The sequence below is a fragment of the Aphidius gifuensis genome, linkage group LG2 (assembly GCF_014905175.1).
Source record: "Aphidius gifuensis isolate YNYX2018 linkage group LG2, ASM1490517v1, whole genome shotgun sequence".
NCBI classification, from domain to species: Eukaryota; Metazoa; Arthropoda; class Insecta; order Hymenoptera; family Braconidae; genus Aphidius; species Aphidius gifuensis.
The window spans coordinates 7,108,510-7,122,948 of NC_057789.1; the positions used below are offsets into that span (position 1 = coordinate 7,108,510).

The 14,439-nt window shown below is 24.8% G+C and overlaps 1 protein-coding gene across 4 annotated transcripts in view; it reads right to left on the reverse strand.

The window, feature by feature from the left end:
• Nucleotides 1–294: 294 nt before the first annotated feature.
• Nucleotides 295–14,439, reverse strand: part of LOC122848806 (acid sphingomyelinase-like phosphodiesterase 3a) — a 36,752-nt gene continuing 22,607 nt past the window's right edge. For 3 of the 4 annotated variants that reach the window (XM_044147145.1, XM_044147143.1, XM_044147146.1), the window contains 9 exons: nucleotides 12,099–12,167; nucleotides 11,446–11,514; nucleotides 9,642–9,813; nucleotides 6,683–6,888; nucleotides 5,398–5,726; nucleotides 1,933–2,113; nucleotides 1,727–1,836; nucleotides 1,082–1,257; nucleotides 295–872 (listed from right to left, as the gene is read on the reverse strand). In XM_044147145.1, coding sequence (XP_044003080.1) covers nucleotides 626–872; nucleotides 1,082–1,257; nucleotides 1,727–1,836; nucleotides 1,933–2,113; nucleotides 5,398–5,726; nucleotides 6,683–6,888; nucleotides 9,642–9,813; nucleotides 11,446–11,514; nucleotides 12,099–12,156 — 1,548 coding nt within the window. In that variant the 5' untranslated portion in view covers nucleotides 12,157–12,167 and the 3' untranslated portion in view covers nucleotides 295–625. Of the gene's footprint in view, nucleotides 873–1,081; nucleotides 1,258–1,726; nucleotides 1,837–1,932; nucleotides 2,114–5,397; nucleotides 5,727–6,682; nucleotides 6,889–9,641; nucleotides 9,814–11,445; nucleotides 11,515–12,098; nucleotides 12,168–13,103; nucleotides 13,275–14,439 lie in introns of those variants that run through there. The other variant, XM_044147142.1, reaches the window with a different exon arrangement.

The window sequence follows — 14,439 nt, forward strand, 5'->3', positions numbered from 1 at the left end:
CACATCTATATTCGTATAGACATATATATAGAAATAATAAAATTTCATATGAATACTCGACTAGAATTTTTATGAGAAAAAAAAATTGTTAAAAAAATTTAATAAAAAAGAAATAAATTAAAATTTTTAAATATATTTCTCGTGTATATATTATGTTTATTATATCTTCATCTTTAAAAAAAAAAAAAAACTGATGGTGTCAAAGTTGAGCTCTCACGTTTTGTTGAGGGATTTTCATACTCACATTATTTCGAATATAATAAAAAATAATAATAATGACTTGTATTCAAAAACTTGCACGGTAACCAAATGTCATCATTATTAAATAACAAAAAGTTGACTTGCATTGACGGAAAAACGTTGATTTTATCCAAGTAAAAAAAAAAAAGCACAAAAGATGTGAATAAAAAAATAAATGTAAAAAAAAAAAATAATAAAACATATATATGTATGTGTAAATATAAATATAGTTATATGTATATATAGATATAAAATAAAAGATGAAAAATATGTATTCATATTATATCATTGATCCGTAATACGACTTAACTTTCAGCAATATGAAGCTGTTGAAGACGAAGACAGAGAGGTATATGATTAAATATATTCTGATACTCTCTATAGTCTACCGAATACGAAGTAGACAACTGAATATAGTAAGAACATGTAGGGCAATGTAGAAACGCGGTGATGGTGAACATGCTGCTGCAAGAGCATATGCATATGATGACAGACAATTGTTGTATGAATCAGGATTAACACGCGTCACTGCGCAATAATGTTGAAGAGCGCAAGCACCATTCAATGCACCACCACATCCCCATATTTCTTCAACTTCTCGAGGCAGTGAAACAGTATTTGCTGCGTAATATCTGCAACATTAAAAAAAAAAATAATAAAATACGACTTTTTTTATTTATTTAGTCTATTTTTATTTATTTTTTTTCAAATGCCATTATATGAGCTTTTTTTTTATCTTTTTTTTTTTTATTATATTTCTTGTTTTAATTATTTTTTTTATTTTTAAAAATAAAAAAAATAATGAAAATAAACAGCTGTATGTATTTTATAATTTACTCACCTGACAAAAGCATTGTCAGTTGTCTGGGTAAATCTGTCAGCAAGATCATGAAGGCTTCGGGCAGTTATTTCTTTTAAATCATAATAATCAAGTAGTGAGTATTCAACGACCCAGTTGGCACGACCAATAGAATTTGCTTTTGGTAGATCAAGATAATACTGTGTATAATCTAATATCTGTAATGTTAAAAGTTAATATTTTTCCAATCAAACTTTTATAAATTAATCATAAAAAAATATTAGTTCATATATATTTTTTTTTTTCATGTTCAAATATTTGCATATAATAAAATATATTTCAAACTTAATTAAAAGTTCATGTATATACTTTATTTTTATCATTCACTGTCATCAATTTTTAAAATTTTTATTTTCAACTTTTCATATGTATATATACTTTTTTTATTCATAAATTTTTTATATGATATGTGTCAGAAAACGTTACATTTATCTATTTTTTGTAATAAAAATAAAAAAAAAAAATCCAACATGATTTGAAGATAGTGAAAAGTTGTGTATCTGTCATGTTACAATTTACTTCTGACATACATTAAGAAGAAATGAATAACAAATAAAAAAAAATGTAATAATAAAAATTGGATATGACAAAAATTTATATACATCAGATATAATACTATATACTTACTTGTCCCGTGCTAGTTTCAAACTTGTACAATCTAAGCCCAGGATTATTGGGGCTATTTGGACGACCAGGTGTTATACTAGGTGCAATCATCATCCACGAAACAGGAACTCCTATTTCCATAATGTCAAAAATAAAATTAAATAAATTTACAGATAAAGCAAAAACATATATTTTACTAGATATAAAAAAAAACTACTGTTATATACCAGAGTCACTGTAAATTGTACGAAAAGTATCTGAATGCCAGTGTCCAAAAAATTGACCACCAATAATATCAGCATATTGTCGTATTAATTTAAGATATTTTTTATTATGATAATCTTTTAGCTGTCTAGCTCCACTTGCTCGCTCATCAACTCCTGGTGGTGTATGTCCAACAACATAAACCTAAAAAAATAAAAACAAAAAAAAATATATGAACTACTTTTATTTATTTCTCAAAATAAATTTTTTTATATATTTTTTATTTTAGTTGTTCATGTCTTGATAATACATTGGCTACCAGATTTTGCACTTTTGGTTTCTATGTACTAAATGAATATATAGAGTTTGTTGATGATGGTCTTGATAGTAGTTGTTTTTGCGAGTTTCTAGTTTGATGATCAATATCAATTACACACGTAATTTGGTCAGGATATAAAGTATGAAATGCATTGCACTAAAGTAAATGATTAAAGTTAGATAGAAAATTCAATGATGAACATTCAAAAGAAAAATAATGATAAGTGCAGACAGACAGACAGATAAACCTAGAATTGTTTCAGTGAGTTTAAATGATTGAAATGCTTTGGAGTTTAGATTTTCGTCTTTATTCACATTCACTCAAGTCGTCAGGTCATTTCAATGTTACTGGGACAACGTTTTATCATTAAAATTGTATATTAAAATAGTATCATACTATAATATTCTGTTAAACTATTCAAGCACATAATGATAAATAAAAAAAATAATAATAAAAGTTTTACTGTAAAATAGATTTATACAGTATCTTTGTTTGTATGTGTATATAAATTCAATAAAAAAAGAAAAAGTCAATGATATTATTTATATATTTGATATATATGCAAAGAGAAGCTCGTCCTTGTATATAGATATATAACTTAAACTTTAGTGGCTCAATGTGAAGCTTGTTTGCATTGCAGATATTTCATAGATATGTATAATACAATATAGTTTTTGTTCAGCTTTAGCAGCTTTGTCAAAAGCACCAAAAGAAATTTTTTTTAATATTATTTTTTCATCAACAATATATAATATTATAAGATGAAATTTATATATTTATATTGAGATTGATTGATTTTAAATTTTATTTAATGATACTTTATCATAAATTAGTTATAAATTTAATATTCACAATATTGATAGTATCGATTTATCAAGTAATGAGAGTTGTTGTTTGTTGGAATAATGTAAATAATTATTTAGCTAAATTATCGTGAATATAAAAAAATGTATATAAAGTTTATTTATTTTTATGAATATTGAAAAGATGAATGAACATGCATTGAAGTATTTGGATCATTAATTTTTGGCACAAGTACTCTAGCAGATATCCTGATTCGAACAAGACAAATGGGCACCTCGCCACCCGGAATAAGAACCTACGCCCTTGTCGGCTACAAAATTAAAGGAAATTACGAGGGCTAGTGCCTATGTTCAGCTGTCACGTGCGATCGTAAAATATTCCTTATGCTTCACTTCTCATACCAAACAATTTCTGCACCCTCAATTTCACTCATGCCATTTTATTTTCAACCCCTGAATGGCCTCAACAAACGTGGACCAACCTTTCAACATCGTCTGGATTCTATTTAATCGACGTGCCGAAACCCCGCCTAGATTTTTTGTTTTACTATTTTTTTTTTTTTCTACTTTGATTTTAAATAGCTTATGATATTAATTTATTTAAAAAAAAAAGAGCAAAGTAGTTTTTTTGTTGATCACCAAAAAACATCATATAAATAATAATTTAATAAACCATTTGAGGAATTTTTTAAAGATTAATGGGATTATAAAAAATAGCATAGAGTAAAAAATTTTTATAATACAATTAAGAACGTACTTTAATTTGCAAAATTAATAGGGACAGAAAAAAAAGATGTATATATTTTTTTTTTTCATAATTATCTTTTAGCATTTTTTTATTTCTTATAATTTACTGACTGTTGAGTGTATATCTTCTTTTGAGTACAAACAACAAAAATATAATAATACAGTAATAAGAGATATTATCGTTCATCAAAAAAAGGAAAAAAAAAAAAAAAAGTTCTATTAAGCTTTGAATAAGAAAATAACTAATAATACCACAGTAATACCATAATAAAAAAACTACGAGGAAAAAAAAAAATATATACACAAGGCAAACGAATTTTAAACTCAAACGTAATAAATAAAATATATATAGCTTTTTTTTTTATATGAAGAAAATAAATAACAAAGTACAGAAAAATAACGATGGAATATAGATAAAAAAATATAATAAAGTTTAAATAAATAAAAAATTCAATATTGACAAAATGAAATTAGTAAATAAGTTGGAGTTTTATATTTTAGTTTTCGTATATTATTTGATAAAAATATTAAGCTAGTATTTCTACGGTAATCGGATTGAAAAATATTGAGAGTCGAATCAAGAATAATGTTAAATTATAACGAATAAAATTTATCAAATAGCCAAAAAATTTTATCTAATATTAAAGTTGACATTGTGGCAGACAATAATGAAAAAAAAAAAAACAAAGATAGTTGACTTTTAATATATAAACTACTTTTGAAAATAAATACAATTTATCAAAAATAAAAAATGTCTTATTGTCTTTATTTTAATATTATTTGCAACAAGATAATATTTTTTTTTCCCATAATTGAACTGACAAGTGAACGTTGGAATAAAATTTCTTTTATTTTTTTTCCTCTATTTCTCTCTCCAGTGAACATATTATCTATTTCAAAAATAATCAGCAAAACAGACAATCTTATTATTTCTGCTTTTCCATCTTATTCATAGTCATCATTTGGACTTATTTGAAATATAAAAAAATTTACGAAAAATAATAACAAAGCTTTAACTAATCAACGTAAAAAGCACAAAGCTAAGTTTTTAATTTTTCATCATCAAGCTCATAAGATATTTAAATGCATAAAAATTATATAAAGTTTTTTTCATAAAATATCAGTTGGACTTTATGAATATTTAATTTTTACATAATTGAAAATTTATGAATTATCAGGTACTTAACATTTTTGAAGAATAATTAATTTAGGTCAATTATGATTTCCCGTAATAAATTTTAATACACTGAATCTAAATCAATTTATTCAAAAGTCAAACGACTTGTAATTAATTTTAATTTTTGATTAACAAAAAAATTTCAATAATTTGGTTTTTAAATTTATTAAATTTATATATATGATATTTTTAGATTTTCATTTAAACGAAAAAAATATTATTCATTGGACAAATAAATTGGATTGAACGAATAAAAAAAAAGTCTATACATATTTTAGAAAATAAATAAAAAAAAATTGGATAAAAACATTTGATTTGTACGAGTGTTATCGTATTGTAGAGTGTAGATGTTTTGCTGATGACTTTCGTAATCGAAAGCGCAGTCTGATAACTATTGGCATATAGATAGTAGCAATTTGAGATTGAATCAAGATATACTCACTGTTTCTCTTTTACCTCGTGCAGCTCGTAGAATAGATTCAAACCAGCTCCACTGATTGTGTGGATCATTGGAGTTATCGTCAGTACTACTTGTACCACCTGTGCGATGCTGTTGTTGTTGTTGTTGCTGCTGTTGCTGTTGTTGTTGTTGATGTTGATTTTGTTGGCTATACTGATTTTGATACTGATACTGATACTGATACTGATAATACTGTCCGTGATTATGTTGAACACGATTGTCAACACCTGTTCCCACATCAAGCCACAAATTTGTGTTGAGAAATATTATTCTATATTTTTTTGATTTTTGTTCAAACGTATAAAAACCAGCTGTAACATTAAAAAAAAAAAATGAAAACGTTTTTATTTTTTAAATTTATATTTTCTATATATTTTTTTAATATAACAGTAATATTACGTGTTTTAAAAGGTGTTACTAAAAGTATTATTTTAAATTTATCGTTTTTACAACATTAAAGAATATTTAATGAGTCACGATTTTACTGTTGACTAAATTAGTAGTTGTTAGAGCTCACTGATAGTTCATATGTAGTTTGAATTTTTAATATTACTTTTTTTTTTTTTATTATTTTTTCTTAAACTTATTTTTTATTATTATTATTTTATGATTATAATAAACCCGTGTTTCACACGAAAGAAAAAAGTAGAAAAAAAAAAAGATTGCAAATATAAAAAACACGAAAATTTAGAAGTAGCGAAACGTAGTTGCAGTAAGTCTTCATTTTCACTTAGATCATAAACCTTGAATACATATATATTATTTTTTTTTTTTCACCAGGTTAAAAAGTTTGGTGTGGCTAACAATGCGCTCTTGCACAAACCGACGAAACTTGTGGATTTATGCATCACAAATTAAGTCCTTACTTTCATACTTTAACTTTTACATACACACTATAAAATTGTCTATACATAAAATTGTATATATGAAAAAAAAAGTATATAAAAAAGTCTAAATATATATATACATGGGCTTTTTTATATACTTTTATTTTTTTTTTTTTCGGTAAGAATACGGTTGAGAGAATCGAGTTCTATGACAATGGGCTCAGGACGTAAAAGACAGACCCGTGAACGATGAGGAGAATAAAAAAAAAAAAAAAAAAAAAAAGTACAGAAAGAAAAATTAAAAAATAAAACACATATAAAAATGAAAACTTTTTAAAAATTCTGTATACATAGCACCTGGGTATAAAAGTTTTTGAAAAAAAAGTTCATAAATAATTTTAAAAAAATTAATGATTCAGTTGTTATGATATTATACAAACATTTATCAAAAGTTTGAAGTGCCTCATTAGGAAGCCAATGTTTCCACATTCTTGATGTTTGTGCAAAATTTAAACTGACATCCTCATGTCCTAATGCAGGAAAAACAAATTGACTGGTGAATGTATGAGACAATAGATCTGTTAGATTTTGCAAAGATTGTAAACGTAATTCTTCACTCATTTCAGCAGCATGTGTTAAGGCATCACTGAAACAAATAATATATACAAAACTATGTAATAAAGCTTTCATCAAAAACTTTTATCATGACAATTGCATTGAAATGTTGTTTAACTGTGACTATTGTGATTTTGTCGAGTAACTATTGTCATTACTTTTACCCAAGTTTTCATAGAAAGACAATTGAAATTTTCCTAATGATTATATTATGCGCAAGTTTTATGATTGAAGAAAAGTTATTACTCATAATTTTATTTTTTTTCATTATTTCTTTATATAAATACTTTTTCAATTTAATAAATTTCAAATGTCACAGTTGTTAAACTCGATGAATAACAATAAAAATAAATTTAAAAAAATTAATAGGTAAAAAAAGGGATGATGATTCGTGATAAAAAAAGTAAACGGATAAATAATGTATATAAAAAAATTTCTACCTAAAAAATTGAATTATTTTCCTGTCAAATAAATGTTCAAAGCTCGAGCTTTTGCACACAGTGTTTTATAATAAAAATTCGATTAGTCATTTTGATACTTTTGATATAAAACGTGCCAGCATATTTACAGTTTAATTATTGATGAATAGTGTGAATTCACTGTACAAGAATCGCAAACACAAACAATAAAACATAAATTAATAATATGTTGTGTAACAATTAGTGCATGAGGGATTATTTTCACATGAATTTAGAGATGCAAGCCAGTGGCAAATTTAGATTAACCTGATGATTCCCAAGTGATATATTTAAAAGAAAAATTCAATTAAATATACTATTAAAGACTGAATGGAGTATTCAAGATTGAAACCCGTATGATGTAATTTGCATTTTATAATATTTTTAAATTACAATATACAAAAACACATACATGCTCATCAAACATCTATGCATTCATGAGTTAACATCAGACTCGTAACAATACAACTTCGAAACAGTAACTTTGTTCAACAATTCACAAGAGTTTTCATCAATTTTGATTGCATCTATATATCATGTATATATTTTCAACTACTATTATAAAATATATTGTACTTTATTATTGTGCTATAACACAACCGAGAGCCAAAGGTTTTTATTGCCAATTTCATAAACAAATGGATAAATGGATAATATAAATTTACCTATGTTATTATTATAGTACACTTTTTTAAAAAAAAGATCAAATTAAAAAAAATGAAAAAAAAGATATAAAATTAACTTTTCGAAGAGTCGAAGAGGATGTATATAGAGAAATTTATGTAAACTTGATCAAACCATAAATGAATTGTGGCCCAATATGAATACGACGGGTGCGACCTCTTTGCAATGTTTCACTTTGTTCTATATCCGTCTATATATCATTTATTTTTTGTATAGACGTGTGTTTCATTGCTTTTATCTTTATCTTCGTAGCTTTTTGACTCTCATCCTCTCTATTTATAAATATATATTGATGTTTTGACAAAGCTTGATCGAAAATATTCATTAGCTGCGTGACGAATGATCGGAATAGAGAGTGCATAGTCGATAAAATATTTTCGTGATATGTAAATTTACATTCACCATATTACATCTATCTGTATATATAAATATTGTTTGTAAATATAAAATGAGTATTTGGCTTCATCTTATAATTATTTTATCGCTTCAACTATGGAGTATTTTATGTGAAATACAAAATTTTACAAAAGACATATCATGAAAATGATAAATAGATAAATTATTATGAATAATGTATTATTTATTGATCGATTTTGGCCTTTAGATAAAGATAAAAATTATTGAAAATTACGATAAACAATAATCAGAGTTTAAAATGAAATATTGAGTCAAAATTTTCATTACAAGTTTCTAAAAATTGAAATAGAATGTCGAGATTTTAGTTGGAATTAAATCTTTTTTGAAATAAAAATATTTACATTATTTAAAAGTTTTTTTTTATGTTTAAAAGAAAATTAATACTTGAGGTACTTGTTTGTTTTAGAAAGAGTCAAGTTACATTGTTAACTTGCAGTAGATAATCCCATAATTATTCAGGCAAAAATTTTTTAATATGCTAAACTTAAAAATAAATTTTCAAGATGAAACAAGTATTATTTATCATAAACAAAAAAAAAAATAAAAGGAACTTGGAGACAGATTGCAAGCGCGTTGAGAGTATTCAATTATTAAATAATTGTTTAAAATAAAATTGCTGAAATTATTCAGACAAGTAAACTGAAAAATAAATTTACACAAAGAAAAAAACATTGTTATTAATGAATCATTTTAATAGTATAATAAACACTGTAATTTTTTGTAATAAAAAATAATATTTAATTATTTTTTTATTGATTTTCTTGAATACATAAGTTTTATTAAAAAATTGAGATACGTAAAATGAAATGAGAAAAATAATCTGACTGATTTTTAATTGAAATGTTGAGTTACTTGATTCACAGTGAGAAAAAATAATTTTTATATTTGATTTGAGATACTTTAATCATAATGAAAAGTGTGAGGTACTTGTTTGTTTTTAGGGGATGTCAATAACTTGTCACTTGTTATATTTAATTTCAATTGTCTATCTCAAAATATAAAAAAAAAAATAAAATAAAATAAAGAGGTTTGGCTAGATAAAAAACAACTGTCGTATTTGCAAAGTGCACATGCAAGTGCCAACATTTTTTTCACTAACAATGTCCTTGGTAATGTCAAAAAAAAATATTACATGAATTTTCACTTTGCCAGTGTTTGTCCAATGAAAATTTATATATTTTATTTTTTTTAATATAATAAAATAAAAATAAAAAAAAAAACTCACCCCGTCCATAATACAAATTCTATTCCTTCTCCTTGTTTTGATTTCATAGCTTGCACGGCTGATTCTATTAATGCCCATGGTGAGTCACAGCTGTAGTTTCCATAAATGCCACCAACTCTTCTGTCTGGCCTTACTCGTCCATTATCCACATTTGTTCTTGTATTCCAGCATACTAAATCCACATAAAATTGATGTTTATTTCATGAAATAATAATAATAATAATAATAGCCAAAAAAATACTACATATATTTGACTATCAAAAAGAAAAGTAAAAATTTTTATCAATAAATTCATTTAAAACAAAAAAAAAATATTTAAAAAAGAAATACTAATGAAAATTGATTTTACACTGTGAATTGATTAATCTTTTAAAAACTACAATTCCCAACGTAATTGGAACATTCGAAATTTAATTTAATTCATTTTTTTTTTTTTTAGTGCTTTTTGACTTTTCTTATCCAGATGATTGAGTTAACTAATCAATTACAGCTCGCCATGGACAGGAATTAAAAAATAGAATAAAAAAAAAAAGGAATTGAAAATAAAAGAAAAAAAAAAAAAAAAACTTCAATATACAAACACAGACAGTGTTCAAATGTTGAAAAAAGTAAGTTGAAAAAGTGGAAGTAGCAAGTTATATGGACCAAGTAGTTCTTTGGTTAATGGCAAGTGGGTCACAAAACTTTGGTTACTTTTGCCGCGATTCAAGTCTTCAACTCTTGTTTTGTTTTTTTTTTTTTTTTTTATTTTTATATTTTTCCAACCCCCAACACCAAATGCTGGAGTGACTCTCGAAAATTCCACTTAACAAGACACAAATAAAAAGAGAGGAACAAAAAATATGATAATGGAACGAAAAAAAAAAACAAAAAAAAATTGATAAAAAAAACGATGTGATCGAGAGGTTTGTTTGCATTAAAATAGTACTCTTGAAAGAACTGAATTGTTAGACTTGAATATTTAAAAAAAACAATGTATATTCATGGTAAATGAGAAAAAAAAAAATGATTAGGCCATAACACTCACTCAAGTAATGATAATAGTACAATTTGTTGTATACATTTTATTTTACGTGTATTTATGTATATAAATGTGTCCACAATTCTAACGTCTGACTAAACATTTATACATACTACTTGATTCAATTGGTAGTTTGATTCAATGTACTTAAATGTTGTCGATTCAAAATAAAATATATATATTATTTAGCCACATATTTGCGTATAGTTTACATAATTATAATGTATGACTAATGACATGTACATACTACTTGGAGCAAATAATTCGACTGACTAATTTAATTAAGACAACTTAACATGGACTCATTGAGTATTTAATTATTAAATAGTATATTTAAGTGTTTAGTCATTCATTTTAATTATGTAAACTAAATACACATATAAAAATAAATATATATTTTATATTACTTGAGAAATTTTAACAACGACATTGAGTCAAATTACCAGTTGAAATAAGTATCATATATATATTTAGCTATTTGTTTTATCTGTATAAAATTTAAACAAATATATTAAGATAAATAAAATATATTTTATATACGTTTTTGTGTGTGTATATATATATTGTTTTATAACTGTTGTATATATAATTTATACAGGGATATAAAACTCAAGAGAAATAAGGGTTTTAGAGGTAACTCGGTTTGAGGATACAGTTGAGATGTATTAATGGTTACCAAGTGAAGAAGTAAGAAACCAGAATAGAAGAACAAGCACAAGAACAAGGGAAATTTCAAGAAGAAAGATGGTGAGTGCTTAACAGCCGGCACAAAGTAAAACTTACTGCTCCCTGTGTTTCCCTGGGACGAATATTTTGGATCATAATGAATGTCGGTAATGTGCCAGAAGTAACCTGCAACATAAACGACCAAGTGAGTAAGGCAACTATATACTTGTACTATTTAATTGATAATTAAAGTGAAAAAGAGAATTTTCTTTTTTTATGTTTCTTTCAAAAATTAATATTTGTATTTTTTATTTTAATTTTTTAACAAGTAAGAAATATTTAATTATAAAACAAAAAAAAAATAGTTTATTGTTTTTTTAACTTTGAGGTTATAAATATATTAATACAAATGTATTTTATTTTTTATGATATGAACGTTTACAGACTCTCAAAGTTTTTATAAAAAATAAACTTTATTATTATTTTTCTTCGGTTGTTTTTTTATGTTTCAAAACAAAGTAAACATATTTTGAAAGAATAACCTTATCGATCACTTTATACTCTCAAAGATTAAAAGCAAAGTTACAAAATTTAAGTTTGTAACAGGTGAAAATGATTGTTTTACATAATATATATATATTTTCTTAAAAAATATATGAATAATAATTTTTTGATTCAAAGTTTTTGTATAATAAGATTATGAAATTTAATATAGTATAAGTTTTTGATATTATTATATTCATGAGAAAGTGTAATAGATATACACTTACCAATTTTTCCATGAACCAAATATGAGCTGAGTAGTACTAGGTAGACGCGTATCATCATCTTGAGTTGACCTGTAAACCAATCATGACATATGTCTCATCATAAAGACATCTGATTTACCACATGGCAACTACACTGATTGCATGTCCTCAAGATACCTCACTAAGTATACATTATATTTACTTACACACTCACTCAGTAACTCACACATAAACATTATAACCATACAAGTATCCAAGCAAGCATCAATTACGAGAATGCATCCGTACATAATCTATATCAAGAATCACGGGTTGCAAGCGAGCAAGGCATGAACATGAAATTGATGGTTTTCCAATAAAAAAAAAAAATAAAAAAAATGACTTTATAAAATAAAATTCAAGTAAAAAAAAAAAAAAAATTGATAAACGAAATCTTCAATCACGGTATATTATATTCCATTATATAGTTTTCAATAAAAATCAAGTATCGTTTTGTATAAAAAAATATAAAATACAATATTCAAAAAATTAATGGTAAAAAAAAAAAAAATACTGCTGCCAGGAAAATATTACATAAAAGAGAGTAATAAATCATACAACAAGTAAATGATATTTAATAGTATACAAGTAGCCTAAAATAAAATGATGGTAAACATCAAATGAACATGAATTCACATGTTGATATGTCAATCAATATTTTACACGTGTTATATCTTATTTTAATCTGTCACTGTTATGTAATCGTTAAAGCCATTAATTAAAAATATTATGTAATTGAATTTATAAATGATTATTGACTAATTATTGTCGTTGATATAGCAACAAGCTTATTTCTTATAATAAATGTTAAAATTAAATTGTCTTCACAGTCGATTGAAATACAAAAGCAATATATAAAGTTGAATTGTAAAATCATTTAGACAAACACAATTGTTAGTCTAGTCATTGTGATACAATATGCTAGACATTTGAAAATTGTGTTGAACAATTTCCGTGTTTGAAAGTACCCTATCGTGTATTACGCACCTGCGATTTCTCTGGCCATTAGATTACAAGTTGTTTTCAAACTATACTGCTATCAAGGACCGCAACCGATATTGGCTTATCCCGTATATATACATATACTACTTGGGCAAACACTTGCTTTCACAGAGCTTTCACCACCAGCTAGTGTAACAACAACATATACATACTACTAAACAAATGTATACATAAGTTAGTTTATATATATATATTTCAACTGTAAATGAATGTATATTTGGATGATATCTACAACAATATTGTTTAGTATATTATAAACTTTAAATATATAAAATTATGGTATGAAAAGATATGAAAGTGGTAACTATTAACAATACAAGAAAACATTGTACTGGAAAAACCCTTTACGAATTTAAATTTTATGTTTTGTTATTGTTAAAATTTTCTGCTTGTTGAAATAGTATATAGAATACTAAAAAGTTTAAACCACCAAAACCTGCGACAAGATTTCTGTGAATTTGTTGAATTGAGCTTTTACCCGTATAGCATTGGACGAGCATTAATTCTACCCCACAATTCTAAGAGAGTTTACAAGCCTCTATCTGAATTCAAAACTTATCCCTCTCATTTTCAACCACCACCTTATCTCTTTATACTCCAGACGCTATATATACACTTGAACTCGGATTTTTTTTTTCTCCTTTTTTTTTTTTTACCCTAAATGTTTTATTAATATACGAAATAAAGTATTATTGTTATTATTATTTTTAATTATAATAAAATAAAATATTATTTCTTTTATGTTATAAAAAAAAAATTTATATATATTTTTTTAAGAAATATATTTTTATGTATAAGGTTTTATTTTACTACATTTTTATTCAACTGAAAATGTGTACACATTGAAAAACACAATAATAAAATAAAGAAACCCAAGAAGAAATTGTGTATGTCAGTTACAATGTAGGGTCAACAGTCACGCCCAGTGACTTTTCCAAAAAAAAAAAAAAAAAAAACTTAGTGAAGCCTGATACTTTTATGTATATATAATAAGAAATACCAGATTATTATTATTCTTTTTTATAAGAGAATAAAAAGCACAAACCTTGCCGAACAATCTAGTTAAATGTTTTGAATTTTTATTTTAAAAAAGAACAAGTATAAATAATATAAACTGCAAACAATAAAGTTATGCAAAGTTATTTTAAACTGATTCTAACAATTGTATATAGATTTGAGAATATATATATGTATTGATAAAAAGACAGAGTAATCGTAATCATAAACTAGAAACTGTGTGTTATGAATTTTCAAAATATAAAAAACGATCGAAAGGTATATATGTGATATTAAGAAAATGATAAATAAAAAATAAAGCTCA